The 22766-nt window shown below is 42.4% G+C and overlaps 1 protein-coding gene across 5 annotated transcripts in view; it reads right to left on the reverse strand.

The window, feature by feature from the left end:
- htt (huntingtin) overlaps positions 1 to 22766 on the reverse strand; it is a 265277-nt gene that overhangs the window by 186088 nt on the left and 56423 nt on the right. For 4 of the 5 annotated variants that reach the window (XM_063049530.1, XM_063049531.1, XM_063049529.1 and 1 more), the window contains 2 exons: positions 4428 to 4508; positions 2821 to 3194 (listed from right to left, as the gene is read on the reverse strand). In XM_063049530.1, coding sequence (XP_062905600.1) covers positions 2821 to 3194; positions 4428 to 4508 — 455 coding nt within the window. Of the gene's footprint in view, positions 1 to 2691; positions 3195 to 4427; positions 4509 to 22766 lie in introns of all 5 variants that reach the window. The other variant, XM_063049527.1, reaches the window with a different exon arrangement.

Genomic DNA, 22766 nt, shown 5'->3' on the forward strand with positions numbered 1-22766 from the left:
AAAGGTGAAATATTTAACAGGACCCTGCTTGCGGGGGGGGGGGGGCTTCTTCATTCAGCGCAGTGACAGTGTGGAAAGAGCAGCCAGCAGAAGAGAAATTGGATAAGTACATGGATGAGCGGAGTATGGAGGGCTGTAGGCCAGGTGCAGATTGATAGGACCAGGCGGAATAACAGTTCAGCACTAACTAGATGGGCCAAAGGGACTGTGTCAGTACTAATTAGCTATTTCATTCTTCCTTCACACTCTACCACTTTATATTACATCTGCCAACTTCTTTCCAAGGAGTTCACCTGTCCATATTCCTCTGCAAGTTCTTTGTGCCCTCCATACAACTTGCTCACAGCCTACAGATTACTCAACCATTTCATCCAAATCATTCATATAGATTATAAATCAGATTTATTATCACCAACTTGCCATGAAATTAGTTGGTTTGTGGCAGCAGTACAGTGCAGAATGATTACTGAAAGTTACAAAAAAGTGCAAAAGTGAGATATTGTCATGAATCCCTGTGGAACTTCTTCTGGTCACTAACCTATCCACTTCTTTTCCTATTTCATTTATCCGTGTTGATATGATACCCAACCACATTCACTTATCTTATGTAATATCTTTGTGTCGCATCTGACCAAATGCCTCCTGGAAATCCAAATATATTACATCTACTCCTTTCTGTTTATCCACCCTGTCACGTCCTCAAAACACTCCAGCAGATTTATCATATTCCAATTCCCTTTCATAAAACCTTGTTGACTCTGCTTGGCTGCCTCATCTTTTATAAAATGTTTTTGTCTGTTAGCTCCTTAATAATGGATTCCAGCATTTCAATCCAATAACAAATGTGAGGCTAACGGGTGCAACATCCAACTTCTTGTCTCCTTTCCTGAAGAGTGTGCAGTTTCTCCAATCACCAGAATCCAGTGAGTTTTGGTATATCACTGTCAACATGTAACTCTACCATGGACAGTCCCAAGCATGGCTCCGAAAGGAGGCGGGTTGGCTATGGGGATAACAACCACACCCTGTAAAAACCCAGTGCTACAGAAATGACAACAGAAACTCCAAAGAGCTCATCCCTGGGAGAGGAAGGATACATCAAGAAGATGAGCTACACTTTGAGACCACATAAAAAGACTGACCCAGAATAGAGGATACTGGCGAGCAACTGTCAGCAGCCTAAGTCCAAGTAGGGGTAATGAGCTTAAATAGTAGTAAAAGAAGATAAAAACTATCAAAACATCCCCTTCCTCCAGTTTTCTAGGATCCCGACCATCAAGTCAAGAGACTTGTTGGCCTTCAACTCCATTAGCTTGACTGGTAATTTTATCCTCCTTCTCCTACCCCCCTCGCCACTGAAAGGGATTCTATGAAGTTCCTTTTCCCTTTAGGCCTGTGTTATCTATTATAATTGTGATGTTTTTGTATCTTCTACTTGAACATTATCTGGTTCTCTCCCAAAAGATGCTGCTCAACTTGCTGAGCAGTTCCGGCAATTTCTGCATTCATGAGGCATCAAGAACTGAAAACAAAAATCCTGGGAACATGCAAATGGAGATCTACCAGGTTATCTTCTACCCAATAATGATACATGTCTTAACTCTGAGCAAATGCTCAAAACCTGTTTGAAGAATTCACCAACTAGTCTCATGACAGTTCAATCCGATGGTTAGATACAATTGTTGACTCCTATGTGCAGCCCTTCCAACACTGAGAAATGGTTTGACAATTGAACTTCTGTTAAAATTTAAGCTTTGTAATTGATTTTGCTTTCAACATAACAAGATATTAGTGATAACAGAGCCAGCATACAGAGATTGTATATAGACAAAAGGCATTAATAAAACGTAGTTTCTGGCAATAATAGAGGCAAACATTACCATAGGGCAGGAAATAGATAGCTACAAGAATGGTTAAATTTGGAAAGATCTAAACTTGGGTAAAAGGCAAGGGAAGAAAGCAGCTCATACCTTCGAGTCCAATCCTAAAACAGCAGCATACTAAGTGGCATAGTCAAGAGTTAGCATCCCTTCCTTGCATAATTTATCAATATATACACTAAATTAAATCCAACTTGTAGCATGACTTAAAATTAATTACTAAGTGTCTACAAACACAGAGCAAGAACAGTTTCTGTAATGCTTAGAAATACTCAGCAGGCCAGGCGAAAGATGTCGACTGTTTATTCAGCCTGACCTGTCGAGTTCCTCCAGCATTTTGTGTGCGCTGCTCTGGATTTCCAGCATCTGCAGAATCTTGCGTTTATGCCTAGAGTACATATTTGAATTTTTCCAGAGCTTTCATACCAGACAAATGGTAGAAGCAATGTGGACTTGCAATAGAAAAGCACATTTAGCATACACCTGAACTCAATCAGGGTCGAGTGGGGAAGGATTGTAAGGTGGCCAAACATCTCTTCACAGGCAGGAAAAGGCAAAAAGCAAGAAAGAGCAGGATGCAACAAGGGTGAACAGAGTCAGTAGATATGCCAGGCACAGCAAGGTGGTGCTGCTGAGGATGTGCAGCCAGGGAAAAAAGAGAGGCAGGAGAGGAAAATTTAAAGGAGCATTCACCTTGGGTCATGTGCACCTCATGACCAGCTGAAGCCTAGGAAGCTCTCCAGCCACAAATGAAGCAAGTAATTTGGGAAAGGGAAATTTAATGATGGCATTTCAATGGGATTAAGCTAACCTTTTCACTGCTACTAGCTGAAGAGAAAGTGGTAGCTTCCGAGTCTGGGACCTCTAGGTGGGAGCTGAGAGAGATGTCGGGACCCTCGGTGGAGGAGTGGGATATCCCTTCAGAATGCTGCACACTTACAAGCTCTGAACTGTCCGACGGGGTCACGGCCGAATCTGGGCCCTCGGTGGTCTGCGAGCTCTCACTGAGCGGAGACGTGGTCTGGTTGGTCCTGTCGTTCAGGTCAGCATTGGTGTCGGAATGGATGGTGCTGACCTGGCTAGAACTTCGGCTCAGCTCTTCATCAACCACTCCCTCCACTGTCAGGCCAGTCAGGTCCGACGCTGCTGAACTGTTGAGATCGGCGGACTCCGCAGACTGCAACGTGTGCTGAGAACGTGGTTGCTCGGTGATGATGTCCTGCCCTGCAGAATCAGCCACAGGGCTTGCTGACCCCAAGGTAGAGACACCAGAAGATGACGGCACCTCGCTTGTCCCTTCGCTGTTCATCGAACCTAACATTACATGCCAAAACAACCACATTAGCAAGCAGGAGCAAAAGCTCCCCTCTGGAAAGCATAACAGTCTATTAAAACAAAAACCACACCATCTTAAAAGTTTCTTATCCCAAGCAGTTAATCAGATCAACCATTCTAGTTAGCCCCCCCACTTATAACTATCTAATACTCCCATCAATGCACTGTAAACATTGTAAATACATGCTGGTATTATGCATCTATGAACATTTCATTCAATATTTGTTCTTTAACTTCTAAGATTATTTTTATGTAATTCTTTACAACTGTTGAATGTTGTTTTTTGTTGCCAACACATGACAGCAAATTCCTAATACATGTAAAAGTATATGGTGAATATAGTTAATCCTTATGGAGATGTGCTCCAAGAGGACCACAACCTCGTCATAGTTTGGAGGCCTTGAGTGCTTCAATGTCCCGGAGAGCTATGTCTGCTGGAGTCAGGGCTTTATGCTTTGGCTCTCTTAGGGTCACCCATGCCAAACAGGTCAAAGGGTAGAGGTCAGATGAAAAGTGGTCCATCGGTCCTCCAGGTCTGGGGGTTCAGCTCAGGGCTAATAACCCTGAATGGTCAAACAAAATTGCTACAGAAAAAGCAACGAAGAATCCTGCTATATCTGAGTGTGACAGTGTTCCTGAGTCTCCGCCTGGGACTTGCATGACTGTCAGTGGTAAAAACCGAGAGGATGCAACTGACACGATGATGGAAGCCCTGACCACCACCGGAGATACAGGACCTTCACTGCTGCCTTAAATACCAGCGGCATCAGGGCAGTAAGGTGAGAAGATATGTAGTAACAGTGGGCTACATGCTATGACAGTTCACGACACTGCATTGCATTGAAGTACAGAGACTTAGCAGGGCACTGCCTGGAGTCACAAGGCTGTGGAGCAACAGTCAGAAGGTTGAGCAGTATCCACAAGGGAGGTGGGGGAGGAATTGCTGATGTTTCGGCTCGAAGTTCTCCATCAGTCCTAACCAACTGAATTCTTCCAATGTCCAGGTTAGTAGGTTCATTGGTTATATGGGTTTAACTGGGTGATTGGGTGGCGTGATGGGCTTGCTACCAGGAGGAACAGGACGATGGGGGGGGAGAGAGAATAAATAAATAAATAAATAAATACTTAAGAGAGAGAGAGTAACTTACAAAGCTTTGTCACACAGCCTATCAAGTTCAGTAACTGGATCACTAATTATTCCATGACCTGTACCTGGAAAAGTGGTGGTGCTGACCTCTGACCGGGTCTCTGCGTCATCTTCGAGTCCATCCTCCTCTCCCGAAACCACCTTGCCTTCATGTTTTAAAAGGACACACACCAGGTTAAAACAAAGTTAAAACAATGTTTAAAAATACAATTCATATGAACTAATTGAATCAGAAATAGAAGTTATTATAAACTGATTTCAGAACGAGTGAAATCCCACCAATGTTTAACCTGAGAACGCTCTGAATGCATTCACAGGTTCAGTCCCTCAGCTTTCACACAGGAAAGGCAAATGCCCAGAAATGCTTATTCATTTTCCTTTCTCTGCAGTACAAAGCTCATTTTATTCCTAGTAATCTTGACACTAATCTTTATTCTCCTACAGCCCAATTTTTGTTACATCAACTCAAAGATACAGGCAATCCTTAAAATGTCCCTGTGAAAGTACAGGCAAGCTCCTTTCCTGAATCACCATGCTTTTGATGCTTTTACAGTGCAAGCGACCAGATTTCAATTCCACCGCTGTCTATAAGGAGCTTGCATGTTCTCCTCGTGACCAAGTGGATTTTCTCCGGGTGCTCAAGTTTCCACCTACATCCCAAAGACGTACGGATTAGTCGCTTAATTGGTTACATGGGTGTAATAGGGCTGTGCAGGCTCATTAAGCCGGAAGGGCCTGTTTCTGTGTTGCATCTTATGTTGTCTTTAAGTGGATAACTTGGTTAATTGGCAGCTAATTTCACAACCCTTGTTCATGACCAACAAGGTGGGAATCAGGCTGCCCTCACCACCTCTCTTAATAAATAAAAATATTTAACAGCAATATATTTCTACATCAATGAGATCTACAAATTAGAGGGCATTTTGCAGGTTATTGCATTCCCAACCTGTATAGAGTGCAGATATTAAAATGGTGTTGAAGATGGTATCTTCATTTTTTTGAGGTGTAGATTATAAAAATTAACATAAGGGCCCCCCCATAGGTTTGTAATCAGATCATCGGTCCTTTTTCTAATGTATATTAATCACATAGAAATGTAGGTCTGCACTACAAAGTTTGCAGTCAATGTGGATTGCAGACGTCAGAAAACAAAATACTCAATTATTTGGCAGGAGAAGCAACACAACATCAACGTCCTCACTTGGGACAACATCCCCTGGCAGTGAGGCCTCGATAACACAGTCTACTCTAATGGACAACCCACACTGTTTACATCAGATTCCCAAAGCAGAACTCCATGCACCCTCACAGCAACAAATGACCAAATGGACAGAAATGGATTCAAGGTTACTCAAGCTTCCTTGAAAACTTACAACGTCCTCACCAACTTCTGAGGACCTAAGCACTATAACCACAAAGTGAGGGAGCAGCCTTCAGGATGGCATTGAGAACCTTGAGTCAGCTACAAAGGTACATCTGTTTCCATCATGTAACGATTCTGAAAAATTAACTCATGTCTTTATATCAAATCGACTAGATTAATGCAATCGGTCTTCCAGAGCAATCTAATGACAAAACTTCAACTCATTCAGAACACCGCTGCTAGACCTTTAACTACAACCAGGATGAAGGAGCATATCGCTCCCATCCCAGATACTCTGCATTAACTCCCTGTATCGTTTAGAATGGATTTAAAAAGTTCTCTTAACTTGTTTTAAAGCTCTCAATGGTCTGGGACCAGAGTCCATCATAGAATCATTTTCATTCTATAAATCCTGCTCAAGCTCTCAGCCATTCTCTTATATTTAATCAATCTTCCTCAAAAGATAATTGGCAGGTCAGCTATTTTGAACTGCGCTCCTAAGCCGTGGAATTCAGTCCCTAAAACTATAAGGGATGCAGTCTCAGTTGGCACTTCTAAACTCCAGTTCAAAACCTATCTATTTAACCTTGCTTTTAACCAACATCTTTTAGTCCTATGTAAAGCATTTTCACCTAAATAATTTGTATGAAAAGTGATCTATAAATAAGCTATTATTTGCCAGCATAAGTGGTGGAAGGAGTGCATCACCTAAAAAACAAAACCCCACTTGCCGCACCAATGATGGTGTGTGCAAGACCATTACGAGCCAACTAGGAAGACCGTTCAAGAGAAGGGAGTAAATCAGGCGAATCATCACAGACTGGTGACTTGGGTCGGGATCTGCAAAATGTTTTAGTGGGAAGAATGAGGAGAAGCAGTGGTACATGAAAGGATGTAGGATCAGAGAGATGTAGCTATATGCAACTTTGAAGATGACAGGCCAAGTAATAATGTGAATGGTACCGATAAAATGTGGATGGTACCAGTCCCCCTCCACCCCCCACCCCCCCGCAGGGTACGGGAGTCCAAAACTAGGGGGTGTAGTTGAGGGTGAGACAAGAAACGTCATGGGTGAGACGTCATTCAATCCTGAAGTCATGCCCTCTTGTCCTAGAATCTCCTACCGTGGGAAATAACTTTGCCATATCTAATCTGTTCAGGCCTTCTAACATTCGGAGTGTTTCTATGAGATCCCCCCTCATTCTCCTGAACTCCAGGGAATACAGCCCAAGAGCTGCCAGACGTTCCTCATACGGTAACCCTTTCATTCCTGGAATCATTCTCGTGACCCTTCGCTGATCCCTCTCCAATGCCAGTATATCCTTTCTAAAATAAGGATCCCAAAACTGGTTCCAAAAAAGGATTCCAAGTGTGGTCTCATGAGTGCCTTATAGAACCTCAACATCACACCCCTGCTCTTATATTCTATACCTCCAGAAATGAATGCCAACATTGCTTTTGCCTTCTTCACCACGGACTCAACCTGGAGGTTAACCTTTAGGGTATCCTGCACAAGGACTCCCAAGTCCCTTTGTCTTTCTGCATTTTGAATTCTCTCCCTATCTAAATAGTTTGCCCGTTTATTTCTTCCACCAAAGTGTATGAACATTTGCCATTTCTTTGCCCATTCCCCTAAACTATCTAAGTATCTCTGCAGGCTCTTTGTTTCCTCAACACTACCCACTCCTCCACCTATCTTTGTATCATTGGCAAACTTAGCCACAAATCCATTAATACTGTAGTCCAAATCATTGACATACATTGTAAAAAGCAGCAGTCCCAACACCGACCACTGGTAACCAGCAGTCAGCTAGAATAGGATCCCTTTATTCCCACTCTGTTTTCTGTCAACCAGCCAATGCTCCACCCACGCTAATTATTACCCTGTAATTCCATGGGCTCTTATCTTGCTAAGCAGCCTCATGTGCGGCACCTTGTCAAAGGCCTTCTGAAAATCCAAGTACACCACATCTGCATCTCCTTTGTCTACTCTGCTTGTAATTTCCTCAAAGAATTGCAGTAGGTTTGTCAGGCAGGATTTTCCTTTCAGGAAATCATGATGGTTTTGGCCTATCTTGTCATGTGCCTCCAGGTAATCCATAATCTCATCATTAATGATCGATTCCAAAAACTGATGTCAGGCTAACAGGTCTATAGTTTCCTTTCTGCTGCCTCCTTAAATAGCAGAGTAATGCTTGCAATTTTTCAGTCATCCGGTACAATGCCAGAACCTAACGATACTTGAAAGATCATCGTTAATGCCTCCGCAATGTCTCCAGTTACTTCCTTCAGAACCCAAGGGTGCATTCCATCAGGTCCAGGAGAATTATCCAACCTTAGGCCATTAAGCTTCCTGAGCACCTTCTCAATCGTAATTTTCACTGCACAAAGTTCACTTCCCTGACACTCTTGAAGGTCCGGTACACTGCAGACACCTTCCACTGTGAAGACTGATGCAAAATACGCATTCAGTTCCTCTGCCATCTCTGCATCTCTCATTACAATATCTCCAGCATCATTTTGTATTGGTCCTATATCAACCCTCTACTCTCTTTTACCCTTTATATACTTAAAAAAGCTTTTAGTATCTTCTTTGATATCAGTCGCCAGCTTCATCTCATAATTCATCTTTTCCTTCCGCAAGTTTTTAAAATCTCCCCAATCCTCTATCTTCCCACTAGCTCTGGCTTCCTTGTATGCCTTCTCTTTTGCTTTTACTTTGGCTCTGACTTCAAGTGTCAGCCACCGTAGTGTCCGACTTCCCTTTTAAAATTTCTTATTTGGAACATATCTGTCTTGCACTTCACTCATTTTTGCAGGAACTCCAGCCATTGATGCTGTGCCATCTTTCCTGCAAATGGCCCTTTCCAGTCAACTTCGGCCAGTTCCCCTCTCATGCCATTGTTATTTTCACTGCAATACCGACAAACTGGATTTAATTTTCTCCCTCTCAAATTTCAATGTGAACTCGACCATATTGTGATCACTGTTCCCCAAGGGTTCCTTAACCTTAAGCTCTCTTATCACCTCCGGTTCATTGCACAACACCTAATCCAGCACAGTCGATCCCCTAGTGGGCTCAACAACAAGTTGTTCTAAAAACCCATCCCTTAGACATTCTACAAATTCTCTCTTGAGGTCCAGTACTGACCTGGTTTTCCCAATCCACTTTCATGTTAAAATCCCCAACGATTATCATAACATTGCCTTTCTGACACAGCTTTTCTATCTCATGCTGTAATTTGTAATCCACATCCCAGCTGCTGTTTGGAGGCCTGTATACAACTGCCATTAGGGTCCTTTTACCCTTGCCATTTCTTAACTCAACCCATAGAGACTCTGCACCTTCCAATCCTATGTCATCTCTTTCCAATGATTCAATATTATTTCTTATACACAGAGCCCCACCACCCCCTCGGCCTACTGACCTATCTTTCCGATAAACCGTATATCCTTGGATGTTCAGCTCCCAATGGTAGCCATCCTTTAGCCAATTTTCGGAGATGGCTACTGAGGACTTGGAAAGTGGCTCCTTAACATCTTATTTAAATTTCACTTATAATTATACAGTACAACCCAGTCCCCAAATTAGAGCACTGACCCACAACCCCCATCCTTCTGAGCAATAAAGTAGTACACAGAATTTACCATACAGAAACAGGACGATCCCAACAGTTCATGCTCTGAATGAGCCTCCATCCACTCAACTAACCTCTCTTTCAATTTCCACACTTTTACTCCTACTTACCTGTTCCTTCGCAAGTTTCACCTTGGGGTAAATCAGTTTCTGCAGAAATCCCTCCCTAATTTATTACAAATTATCATAGACATGTGGCCCTTAGTTCTAGTCAATTTTATAGTGGAAACATCTGGTCATCCATCCTATTCTTTCCTACTTAGAAAGATTCTAATTGCTTGATTTTTTCTTAACAATGAATCCCAACTAGTCCCAATGTCACGTCAAAAATTATTTCAAAATGCAGCTGAATCTCTCCACAAGTTATGTAGAACAATGCTGGGAATTTAACTATGCCCATCCATCACCAAGTTAGAAGCTGTCCCCAGGCTGAATGAGCTCCCATTATATTATTAAATACAGAAGACCGATGTACGTGCTGCACTCACTCCCGTGGCTGGCAAAACCAGAACCACCAGCCCCCCCCCCCCCCCACACACACACACACACAATTTTAATAGCTCTTTTATCAGTCTTGTGGTTTTGATGGCACTCAGTACTGTACTGTGGAGATAAATGGTGTTAAAACAATGGAAGTTATTCCCTCAGGGGGCTGCAGAGGCCAAGTCATTATGTATGCGTAAGGCAATCTGATTGGTAAAGGGGTTATGGGTTACAGGGAGAATGAGGTAAAAAAAAAGTGTCAGCCATGACTAAATGCCAAAAAAGACTCGATGTGCCAAATTCTTCTCCTATACCTTATGACCCAGAATTGAACAATCTAGAAAATACACACAAAAAAATCAAAGAAAGTTGACTTCAGGATGTCCATACAAACGGAACCTATTCATTACCCAGGAACGACTTGTACCTTTAATGTTTAAATAACTTTAAAGAACAAAGTCTACAAGATATTATTTCACAAGTGAATCAACACAGCAAAGCATCACAACTTATTCAACCGCAGAGTGCCTCATGACTACTCTTAATGTTGTGCATCTCATTGCCAGTTAATACATGTTGACAAGCTAAATGTTGTAGTTAGTAGATTTCCACGATTAGTTTTCTTCAAGCATACTGGCAGTAATGGTGTAAATAAACACTACATATATGCGCCTTGGCTCAGTAAACTGCATGCATGCAATTATGAAAACCTCTAACTTTAATCGTGTCTTCCAGAAGTACATTAAAGAGGGGGAATGTTTAAGGCAAAAAGGGGCAGCACATAGCATAGAGTTAGCATGATGCTATTACAGCGTGAACGACTCTGCCACTGTCTGTACGGAGTTTGTATGTTCTCCTGTGACCAGGTGGGTTTCCTCCAGTTGTTCCGGTTTCCAAGGACACATAGGTTAGTGGATTATTTCTTACAAGGGTGTAATTGAGTGGCACAGGCTTATTCGGCCAGAAGGACCTGTACAGTGCTCTACTTCTAAATCAAAATAAAGAGAGAAGATAACTTGCAGAGCAGCAGGGGAAATGCAGTGTTAGCTGCTACAGGTCGGTTGTTCTCCCTATGACAACTGGTTCTCTAGAGTACTCCATTTTCCACCCACATCTCTCCCGAAGTCTCTGTCACAAGGGTCATAGAGCATGGAAATAGTCCTTCAACTCACTAGATTCATGCCGATCTTTCTACCCATCTACACTTAGCCAATATCCTTCTAACCCTTGCCTATTCAAATGGTGTCCAAATATCACTTAAACATAGTGACCATCAGATTCCATCATCATCTGGTCTGTTCTCTTCCAGATATCCCCCCAGGAAAAAAGAATCCCCTCAGGTCTCCTTGAAAACTCCTTCCCCTGACATTCAGCCCATTCCCTCTTGTTTTTGTTGCCTCTATCATGGGAAAAAGATTCTGACCATCTACCTTATGTATGCTTCATTTCTCAGTCTCCTAACTGAGGGAAAACAAACCTAACCTATCTAATCTCTCCCCACAACTAAAGCCCTCCAATCCAGGCACACCCTGGTGAATCTCCTCTGTACCCTCTCCAGCAGAATTACATCCATCCGATAGTGTGGTGACCAGAAACAAACAAGATTCCAAGTGCCATCTAGCCAGTGTTTTGTAATTTTGCAATATAACATCCAAACTCTTTACATTTTACCTACAAGTGCAGCATTGCCACATGCCTTACTATTAAGTCCAACCAGGCAGAGTTCACTGCCAAGAAGGCCCACCAGCACCTTTACTTCCTGAGAAAACTAAAGAAATTTGGCCTGTCCCCTAAAACCCTCACTAATTTTTATAGATGCACCATAGAAAGCATTCTTCTAGGGTGCATCACAACCTGGTATGGAACTTGTCCTGTCCAGACTGAAAGAAGCTGCAGAAGATCGTGATCACGGTGCAACACATCACACAAACCAATCTTCCATCCTTGGACTCACTTTACACCGCACGCTGTTGGAGCAGTGCTGCCAGGATAATCAAGGACACGACCCACCCAGCCAACACACTTTTCGTCCCTCTTCCCTCCGGGAGAAGGCTCAGGAGCTTGAAGGCTTGTACGGCCAGATTTGGGAACAGCTTCTTTCCAACTGTGATAAGACTGCTGAACGGATCCTGACCCGGATCTGGGCCGTACCCTCCAAATATCCGGACCTGCCTCTCAGTCTTTTTGCACTGCCTTACTTTCCATCTTTCTATTTTCTATTTATGATTTATAATTTAAATTTTTAATATTTACTAATTTTTACTATTTTTAATATTTAATATTTGTCATCCAGGGAGTGTGAAGCGCAGAATCAAATATCGCTGTGATGATTGTACGTTCTAGTATCAATTGTTTGGCGACAATAAAGTATAAAGTATTAATGCGTTGATACATTACCTGAGGCTGTAAATTGCCCCTTGGGTAAAGATAAGTAGCAAAAAATGATGAGAGAAATTAAGTCACAGGGATACAGGAAAACAAGAATGGGATTGTTAGGTCTGCTCTGTTAGTGTTGACATGGGCCTGATAAGCCAAATGATCATAAATTTTTTAAAAATGTAACCCATTTTGTATTTCATCACAGAATGCAGCCTTTAAGAATCACATTTATTTCCCACCATGAATTTGTCCTGAGAAGATGGGGGAGATTGCAATCACCCACTTCGGATGCCAGCCCCTCAATCAGAATTATTGCTACTCATGGGTGTGATTTACTTCAAAGATAGGTTCCTCCAAGTTATCATACTAAGGGGAGGTAAGGGGGACAAGCTCCCACCCAATGCTCCCAATGGTGTGCACCTCAAATAGCCTCTGACAATCAAGTCCAGATCTTGGCCTTCACGCGTGGCTTAGCTCCCAAGTCCGACAGAACCATTTCTACTGGCAGAAGGGGCAAAGGTGGGACACTGGCACCTGAAAGCTAGTCACTTCAGGCAGATGGGGCTTGCCATCTGTAGTTGGCAGCTCATCTGGAAGGGAAACTCGGATCTCAAACCTCTGCCAGCTTGTAGCTATACCCACTCATAGGAAAGGCTTTGGGAGTAAACCCTGAAGAAAAATCCAGAGCTGCAGTTCAACACTGATGCCACCGGCACCAAACTGCATGAGTCTCTGCTATTCCTTTGGATTCATCACCTGCATGGAGAGGGGGAGCCTGCTGCATGCACAACAGCTTGTTCTCCATATTATATTGCCCTGATTTGCCTTATCATGTAGACAGCTTATACGCAATAACCATGGTTGACCCTGACCAGGGACAGCCACAGTAAAAAACTTTAAAAAGATAATATTACACATGGACAACAATCCCCCTTCATAGACCTGCAGCGCTCATTATTGATTTTGACAGTGTGTCAAATACCCAAATACAGATACCAATTTTTCATGCTGCAAACTGCTTTCATTTCAATCTAAACATCATCATTAGGACACCAGAACCAAAACAGAGCAGGAAAACTTACTTAAATTGAAGATCCTAACCCAGGAGTCCCCAGCCTTCTTTTCTGCCACACACCCCTACCATTAAATGAGGGGTCTGTGGAGCCCAGGTTGGGGACCCCAGCTGAACTGTAGAGGCATTGTACAGATTATTGTACGTGTACTTCAAATTGGTCCCAGAATGACAGTTTTAACCACAATGTTATCAGACACAAACCAAGTCTGATGAAAGAATAGTGTTTGCAGTTGGAATTCTGAACACTGTCACAGTTTGAAATATGAAAATATCTAACTGACTATCACACACTGAAATCAGTGACAAGCAGCACACACATTTTTAACATGACCAAACCGCAAGGAAAAATGACATGACTAACGAATCAATGAACAATAGATATTTTCTGGATAGTCACCTTTCTGCTTCCTGAGAATAATAGGACTGCATGGAGAAGCCCCTCCAGCTGCATGCAATAGAACAGAAAGAGAAGAGACAAGAAATATAGTGCCACAGAGATAATCAGCTACTTTATCTCAAAAGGTAATCTGTACTAGAAATACTTCACTATGCAGAAAGTTGCTTCCTTTTAAAGTTGTGACTGTGCAATGATGATAAACTGCCAACAAATATTGATAAACACTGAAGATTCTGCAGATGCTGGAAATCCAGAACAACTCACACAAAATGCTGGAGGAACTCAGCAAGTCTGGCAGCATCTATGGAATAACAATCAACATTTCAGCACTTGACCCTTCATCAGGACTGGAAAGGAAGGTGGCGGGGTGGGGGGGGGAAGAAGCCATAATAGGGTGCTGGGGGAGGGGAACGAGTACAAGCTAGAAGGTGATAGGTGAGACCAGGTGAGGGAAGAAGGTGGGGGGGAGGGGGAAGGAAGTAACAAACTGGGAGATGAAATGTGGAATAGGTAAAGGGATCTGATAGGAGAAGAGAGTGGACTGTAGGAGAAAGGGAAGGAGAGAGATTGAGCAATAGGCAGGTGAGAAGAGAAGGAGTAAGAGGGGAGCTGCTACAATGGGGAATGGAAAAGGTGAGAAGAGAGAGGGGGTGAGAAATTAGATAGGACAGCACAATTTCAGAACCGACACATGTGCCCATTAAACTATTCGATCTGTTCACAGCCAGAAGCCTTGTGGCATAATGCCAGCACTTGAAAGCTTCTATTTCAACAAGAAAGTGAAAACCCTGGAGATTGCAAAGCCATGAGTAATGATCAAATGCCTGCAAACAGTTCAGGAATCAGAATTATTATTTGCTGTTTTGCGGCAGCAGTACAGTGCAAAGCTATAAAATTACTATAAATTGCATAAATAAATTGGGGAAAGGGATAAAGGAATAACAATAGTGTCAGTGGACAATTCCGAAATCTGATAGCAGAGAAAGTTCACAGTTCAAATTTAATTTATTATCAAAGTACATATAGGTCATCATATACAACCCTGAGATTCATTTTCTTGCAGGCATACTCAATAAAATCATAATAGAATCAATGAAAGACCTCACCAACTTGGGTCTTCAACCAGAGTGCAAAAGACAACAAACTACAGGTAGATAGATAGAAAGCAAGAAATGTCAAAAAACATGAGATGAAAAGTCTTTGAAAGCAAGTCCATAGGTTGTGGGAACATTTCAATGATGGGGCAAGTGAAGTTGAGTGAAGTTATAGAAACATAGAAAACATAGAAAATAGGTGCAGGAGTAGGCCATTCGGCCCTTCGAGCCTGCACCGCCATTCAGTATGATCATGGCTGATCATCCAACTCAGAACGCTGCACCAGCCTTCCCTCCATACCCCCTGATCCCTTTAGCCACAAGGGCCATATCTAACTCCCTCTTAAATATAGCCAAAGAACTGGCCTCAACTGTTTCCTGTGGCAGAGAATTCCACAGATTCACCACTCTCTGTGTGAAGAAGTTTTTCCTAATCTCAGTCCTAAAAGGCTTCCCCTTTATCCTCAAACTGTGACCCCTCATTCTGGACTTCCCCAACATTGGGAACAATCTTCCTGCATCGAGCCTGTCCAATCCCTTTAGGATTTTATACGTTTCAATAAGATCCCCCCTCAATCTTCTAAATTCCAATGAATATAAGCCTAGTTCATCCAGTCTTTCATCATAATCAATCTGGTGAACCTTCTTTGTACTCCTTCTATGGCAAGGATGTCTTTCCTTAGATTAGGGGACCAAAACTGCACACAATATTCCAGGTGTGGTCTCACCAAGGCCTTGTCCAACTGCAGTAGTACCTCCCTGCTCCTGTACTCGAATCCTCTTGCTATAAATGCCAGCATACCATTCGCCTTTTTCACCGCCTGCTGTACCTGCATGCCCACTTTCAATGACTGGTGTATAATGACACCCAGGTCTCATTGCACCTCCCTTTTGCCTAATCGACCACCATTCAGATAATAATCTGTTTTCCTGTTTTTGCCACCAAAGTGGATAACTTCACATTTATCCCCTCTGGTATAAGAGCCTAATGATTGAGGGGTAATAACTGCTCCTGAACAAGGTGGTATGAGTCCTGAGGCTCCTGTACCTTCTTCCTGATGGCAGCAGCAAGAAGAGAACATGGCTTGGGTGGTGGGGGTTCCTGATGATCGATGTTGCTTTCTTGTGACAGTGTTCTGTGTAGATGTGCTCAATGGTGAGGAAGGCTTTACCCGTGATCAACAGGGCCGTATCCACTACTTCTTGTGGGATTTTCCGTTCAAGGGCATCGGTGTTTCCATACCAGGCCGTCATGCTGTTTTTGAATGACAAATGAACTACCAACACAATCAGAAACAATAAATGGGCCCCACTATAGCGTAGCATCTGCAATGAGTTTGCCCCGTGGTTGTTCCAGTTTCCTCCCACAGTCCAAAGGATAGTAGGTTAATGGTCTGTCAGCTGTCCCGTGATAAGGTTAGGGTTAGATCAGTTGGGTACTGGGCGAAGTGCCTCCTTGGGCCAGTCTGCACTGTGTCTGCGAATAAGAAAATAAAATGCACTACTGACAAATCATCACAGTGAGCCTATTTAAGTCAGCAGCAACAGGAAGAAAAGTGAATGGGATGGTGAGTGAGACCAATGGCAATAAATGCGTGAGCAGTTCTGAGCCTACAGATGGCAGATGGAAATAGTGCAGTAAACTGGACATAAATGGCTAGATGAGAATTTAAGCAGAAGAGCCAAATCAGCTTTAGGATCAGACTCCACATACAAACAGAATGATATAGAATCCAGACACCTTACTTCTTATGTTCTCGGCTCTGCAGACTGCTACACTCTATAACGACTGTTTCACATTAGTATTTGTCAGTAGGATTGGATTAGGCTGATACTTGTATATTTTTGCTATACTGATTCTCATTTCCCCATTTGCATCAGGTCCTGTAAAATTGAGTCTGCTTCAAACTTCAGACAGTAAAGGCCATGTAAATCTAAGTGACAGAACACTACGGCACAGAAAAAGGCCATTTGGGCCATCTAATCCATGCCAAAATATTATTTTGCCTCATCCAGTCAACCTGACCGTAGCCCTCTGTACCCCTCCCACCCACGTACCTATCCAAATTTCTCTTAAATGTACCTGCATCCACAACTTCCACTGGCAGCTCGTTCTACACACTCAACACCCACTGAGAGAAGTTGTTCTCCCTCATGTTCCCCTTTTACTCTTAACTCATGACCTCCAGTTCTAGTATCACCCAACCTCAGTGGAAAAATTTTGCTTGAATTTATCCTGTCTATTCTCTTTTCCAGCATGACTTTTTTTAAACAAAGAGGAATTGTTTTCATCTGAAATGGCGTGTGCACAGAAAAGTGCAATCAAATCTTTTTACTTAGGTGGATCCCTGCCAAAAATGAGATGCATTACTTCACTGTAAGTTCCTGAGCATATAATCAAAAGGACAAGCATTTTCATCACACCTTCAATTGCTTTCTTCCCCATTGGACACTTCATCTGACTTCATAGCATGGCTCACACTGTGGTCCCTTCCAGCCTGAGCAGCAGGCAACATGACCTTGGGTTGTGAATACAGCACAGCCTACCATAAACATCTGAAGCTTAGCAGTACCTCATCCCAAAAAAGGTGTTATCATTGCTCTATCAACAATGAATTGCCAAGGAGCAAATGAAGAAACACACACACACACACACACACAATGCTGGAAGAACTCAGCAGGTCAGGCAATATCTATGGCAAGGAGTAAAGAGCTGACATTTCACGCTGAGACCCTTTATCAGGACTGGGAAAGCAGTTGGAAAAATAGGGAAAAAAATAAAAAGGACACTGGATTTTTTTAAAACTTTAAATATTGCATATCTGAAAATCTTCTCCCTGATTTGATAAATACCTGCAAGATCAGTAAAACGACAGAGGAAGACACAAAGAACAAGGGAGTGGAAATACACAATTCCTTCACAACAGGCTAAAAATGCCTCCTCCTGGTTTTGGATTTAGACTGTACTTTCACAGTACCTCACAACTATCAACTACAGTTTGAATACCCTTTATCCAAAATTTCAAAGTCTGAAAAACTCTGAAATCCAAAATTGTTTTGAGCATTGACATATCACAAATGGAGAATTCCATAAGGCGCTGGGGAAGTTCCCAGGAAATGCACAGGTTCCTGCACACCACAAACAGCTCTGATAAGTGACCTCACATATGTAATAAACAAAATTTAATGAAAAATCGAAAAAGAAAAACACTGTATAAAGTGAATAAAGATCTCGATCGTGTATTGAAAAAGTGGATTCGTCAGCGGAGTGAACATATGCCTCTTAACAGTAAGCTGATCACAAAACAAGCAAAGACCTATCATGATGAACTGAAAATTGAAGGTAACCATGAATATTCAGCAGGCTGGTTGCAGAAATTTAAGAAAAAGCACAGCATTAAATTTTTAAAAACGCAAACAACAGGAATTCTGCAGATGCTGGAAATTCAAGCAACACACATCAAAGTTGCTGGTGAACGCAGCAGGCCAGGCAGCATCTCTAGGAAGAGGTGCAGTCAACGTTTCAGGCCAAGACCTTTCATCCTTTCTTCAATGGGAGTTCAGTGTACACCGAAGAAGTTTAGATCCTCTCTTCAACGGGAGTTCAGTGTTACACCGAAGAAGTTTAGATCCTCTCTTCAACGGGAGTTCAGTGGAGTCCTGACGAAGGGTCTCGGCCTGAAACGTCGACTGCACCTCTTCCTAGAGATGCTGCCTGGCCTGCTGCGTTCACCAGCAACTTTGATGTGTGTTGCATTAAATTTTTATTGATTTGTGGTGATAAAGCGTCTGCCAATCAATTCACTGATGAGCTTGCCAAGATCGATGCTGATGAAAATCTAACACACTGAATGGTTGCATCAGTATACACGTGTGATGAACAAGTGTAAGACAAAGACTTCTTACCATTAGCACATAAATTCAAAGTTGGAAATGATGGTTATACATACCAAAATCAGAAAAAATCCAAAAGCTGAAACACATCCAGCCCCAAGCATTTCAGACGAGGGGTACTCGGCCTGTATTTCCAAATATTGAATAGAAAAATGAATATTCGGAAGAGGATGTGGATGCAGAGAGGATGCTTCCCTGTAGTTGGGGAGCCAAGAGCCACAGAGTGCAGCCTCAGGATAGAAGTATGTCCCTTCAGAACTGAAATGAGGAGGATTTTTATTTAGCCAGGGGTTGGTGAATCTGAGGAAATCATTGCCACAGACAGCTGTGGAGGCCACGTCATTGAGTATATTTAAAGTGAAGGTTGACAGAATCTTGATTAGTAAGTGTATCAAAAGGTTACCGGCAGGAGGAGGAGAATGGGGTTGGAAGTTGGAATATATTTGCCCTGACTGGTTCATGAAATACAAACACAATGCTGGAGGAACTCAGAAGGCCAGGCAGCATGTACGGAAAAGAATACAGTCGACGTTTTGGGCTGAGACCCTTCAGTCAGCACTGCTGAAGGGTCACGGCCCAAAACGTCAACTGTACTGTTTTCCATAGAAGTTGCCTGGCCTGCTGAGTCCGTCCAGCATTTTGTGTATGTTGTCTGGATCTTGAAATGGCTGGTATGTCATGTGTCTTGGAAGAGAAGACCTTGCTGAAACACAAATATCTCACGGGGCTCAATAAAGGGTAAACATGGCCAAGGAAGATCCACTGTGGTCACTTTATTAGGTATACCTGTACACCTGTTCATTAATTCTAATATCTAATCAGCCAATCATGTGGCAGCAACTCAAAAGCATAAAAGCATTCATACATAATCAAGAGGTCAGTTGTTGCTCAGGCAAAACATTAGAATGCTACTAAGTGACACTGACTGTATAGTAATCGCTGGTGTCAGAAGGGGTAGTTTCAGCATCTCGGAAATTGCTGATCTCCTGAGATTTTCACTCACAACAGTCTCTAGGGTTTACAGAGAGTGGTGCAAAAAAAAACAAAAACATTCAGTGAGTGGTAGTTCTGAGAGTGAAAACACACTGTTAATGAGAAAGGTCAGAGGAGAATGGGCAGACTGGTTCAAGCTGACAGGAAGGCAACAGTAACACAAATAACCTTGACATGCATTACAACAGTGGTGTGAAGAAGAGCATATCTGAATGCACGACATGTCAAGACCATAAGATATAGGAGCAGAATTAGGCTATTTGGCCCATTGCATCTGCTCCACCATTTCATCATGGCTGATCCAATTTTCCTCTCAGCCCCAATCTCTTGACTTCTCCCCCATCCCTTCATGCCCTGACCAATCAAGAATCTATCAAACTCTGCCTTAAATATACATAGACTTGGCCTCCACAGCTGCCTGTGGCAAAGAATTCCACATAATCACCACTTTTAGCTAAAGATATTCCCTTTCATCTCCTTTCTAAAAGGACACAAAGCCTCATCAGTGTTTTATAAAGTCTCAACATTACATCTTTACTTTTATATTCTAGTCCTCTTGAAATTAAAGATACCATTGCATTTGCCTTCCTCACCAGACTCAATCTGCAAATTAGAGAATACTGCACAAGGACTCCCAAGTCCCTTTCCGCCTTGGTTTTTTTTAGTATTTTCTCTCCATTTAGAAAATAGTCAACCCTTTTATTTCTTCTACCAAAGTGCATAACCATACACTTCCCGACACTGTATTCCATCTGCCACTTCTTTGCCCATTTTCCTAATCTCTCAGTCCTTTCGGAGCCTCGCCACTTCCTCAACTACTTGCCCCTCCACCTATCTTCATATCATCTGCAAACTTTGCAACTAACCCATCAGTTCCACCATCCAAATCATTTAAGAATTGGTCCCAACACAGACCCTTGTGGAAAGCCACAAGTCACCAGCAGCCAGCCAGAAAAGGCTCCCTTCATAGAACATAAATTTACAGCACATTACAGGCCCTTCGGCCCACAATGCTGTGTTCATTCCCACTCTTTGCCTCCTGCCAATCAGCCACTGCTTTACCATGTTAGAATCTTTCCTGTAACACTGGGGTTCGCAGCTTGTTAAGTAGCCTCATGTGTGGCACCTTGTCAAAGACCTTCTTAAAACTCAAGTACACAACATCAATCAATTCTCCTTTGTTCATCCTTGAAGTGGATGGGTTGCAGCAGCAAACGACCACCCCAGGTTCCACTCCTGTACTAAAGTGGCCACTAAGTGTAGAGCTAAGAGTCATGGTGTCAAAAGCCATTTAGCAAGAACTTGATTCACTCAGAGAGGTGAGTGTTTGGTAATTTTCTTTTCTGTAAACTGTAAAGGCCAGTCATGGACTGCTTTCAAAACTGAAATACGTGGATTTCTGGATATTAACGAATAAAAAATAGGGCAATAAAATGGTGCTCGAGGGAAAAAAAAATATCAGTCATCATCTTGTTGAATGGTAGAGCATGCACAACGAGTTGAATCACTGACTTCTGTTTGGCCTTTTATTTAAACAGAAAAACTAATCAAGGCATTGGCAGAACCCCCTTGGTGCTTATCAGATGTTACTTATTCATCAATGCTTTTAGCTCATGATCAGAGATAGTGTTTAAGCCACACATAGGAGATAAAAGTCATTAAAATCTAGCGTGGTATTCCAGAGTAGAATTGAGAATGTGCCACCTTTCTGACCAGACTTCTAACAAACACAGCTTTTCAGCCACTTTAAGTGAACATAATAGATACTGCTGTGGCAGGACAGTCACATTTGGGGTTGAGCGGGATCCGGGATCCGGGATCCAGGATCAGGCATGATGGAATGGCGGAGCAGACCTGATGGGGTGGATGGCCTAATTCTACTCCTTTGTCTTATGGACATTCGTGCTATTGCTGGTGGGAATTTGCACAAACTGGATACCATACTTCTGGTATTACCAGGAATACCTATCGCTCAAATACTTCGTGAGCAGTTAGCACAGAACAGAAAACATGACAGCACAGTACAAGCCCATCAGCACACAATATTGTGCAGACCATTTAACCTACTTTAAGATCAACCTAACCCTTCCCTCCCACATAACCCATCCAACGTGCCTATCTAAGAGTTTCTTAAATGTCCCTAATGTATCTGTCTCTGCTGCCAGCACCACGGCAGAGTATCCCAGGCACTCACCAATGTGTGGGGGGACAAAATTCACTCTTGGCATTTCCCCTATACTTTCCTCCAATCACCTTAAAATTATGGCCCCTGGTATTAGCCATTTCTGCCCTGAGAAAAAGCCTCTGGTTATCCATTCTATCTATGCCTCTTATCTTGGATACTTCTAACAAATCTTCCTTTGCTCCAAAGTAAAAAGCCCGAGGGTGCTCAACCTCTCCTCATGATATAAAGCACTTTTGCTTACACCAAAATGGACATAGAAGACACTAACTGTAACTTTTGTTGCTAATGTGCCACAATTTAACATCCATTTCACCCCACCACACTCCTTGACTAAGCATTCGGTTGGCTCCTGTAAAATCCTAGTAAATTGAAGCACTAATTGGTCCATGGACAAAGAGGCAAGGGACTGACTTAGAAAGTTCAAGAGCACACGAATGCACAATGAATCAAATGGCCTCATTCTGCAAACATGAATGGTAAATTCTGCTTTGTAGCAAAGTAATATTTAATGTTTCAATTGCCTGATCCAGAGACTCTCCAATTGCCATAGGTTCTTTCAACATTGCTATAATATACAAAAAACAGGAAACGCTCACACTCTGTAGCATTGACAAAGAGAAAAAAAAGAGCTAATATTTCTAGTTGATAAGCCAATGCACAAATATTTTACTTTTTGCCTTTGTATAATTGATATTATATATTATATTAATAACAGAAGTTGGGAGTACACAATTATAGCAACAATGCAGAATAGATTTTGTGATCTTAATACATACACTTTATATATTATTTCCAAAATGTGTAATTATCTGAAAATTATTCAAGAAAATAAGAGGAAAGTAGCACAAAGAGAGAATTATTTCCTAATTACAGTTTTTTTAAAATGACCTTGCCGTATCACTCA

The sequence above is a fragment of the Mobula hypostoma genome, chromosome 5, assembly GCF_963921235.1.
Source record: "Mobula hypostoma chromosome 5, sMobHyp1.1, whole genome shotgun sequence".
Taxonomy (NCBI): domain Eukaryota; kingdom Metazoa; phylum Chordata; class Chondrichthyes; order Myliobatiformes; family Myliobatidae; genus Mobula; species Mobula hypostoma.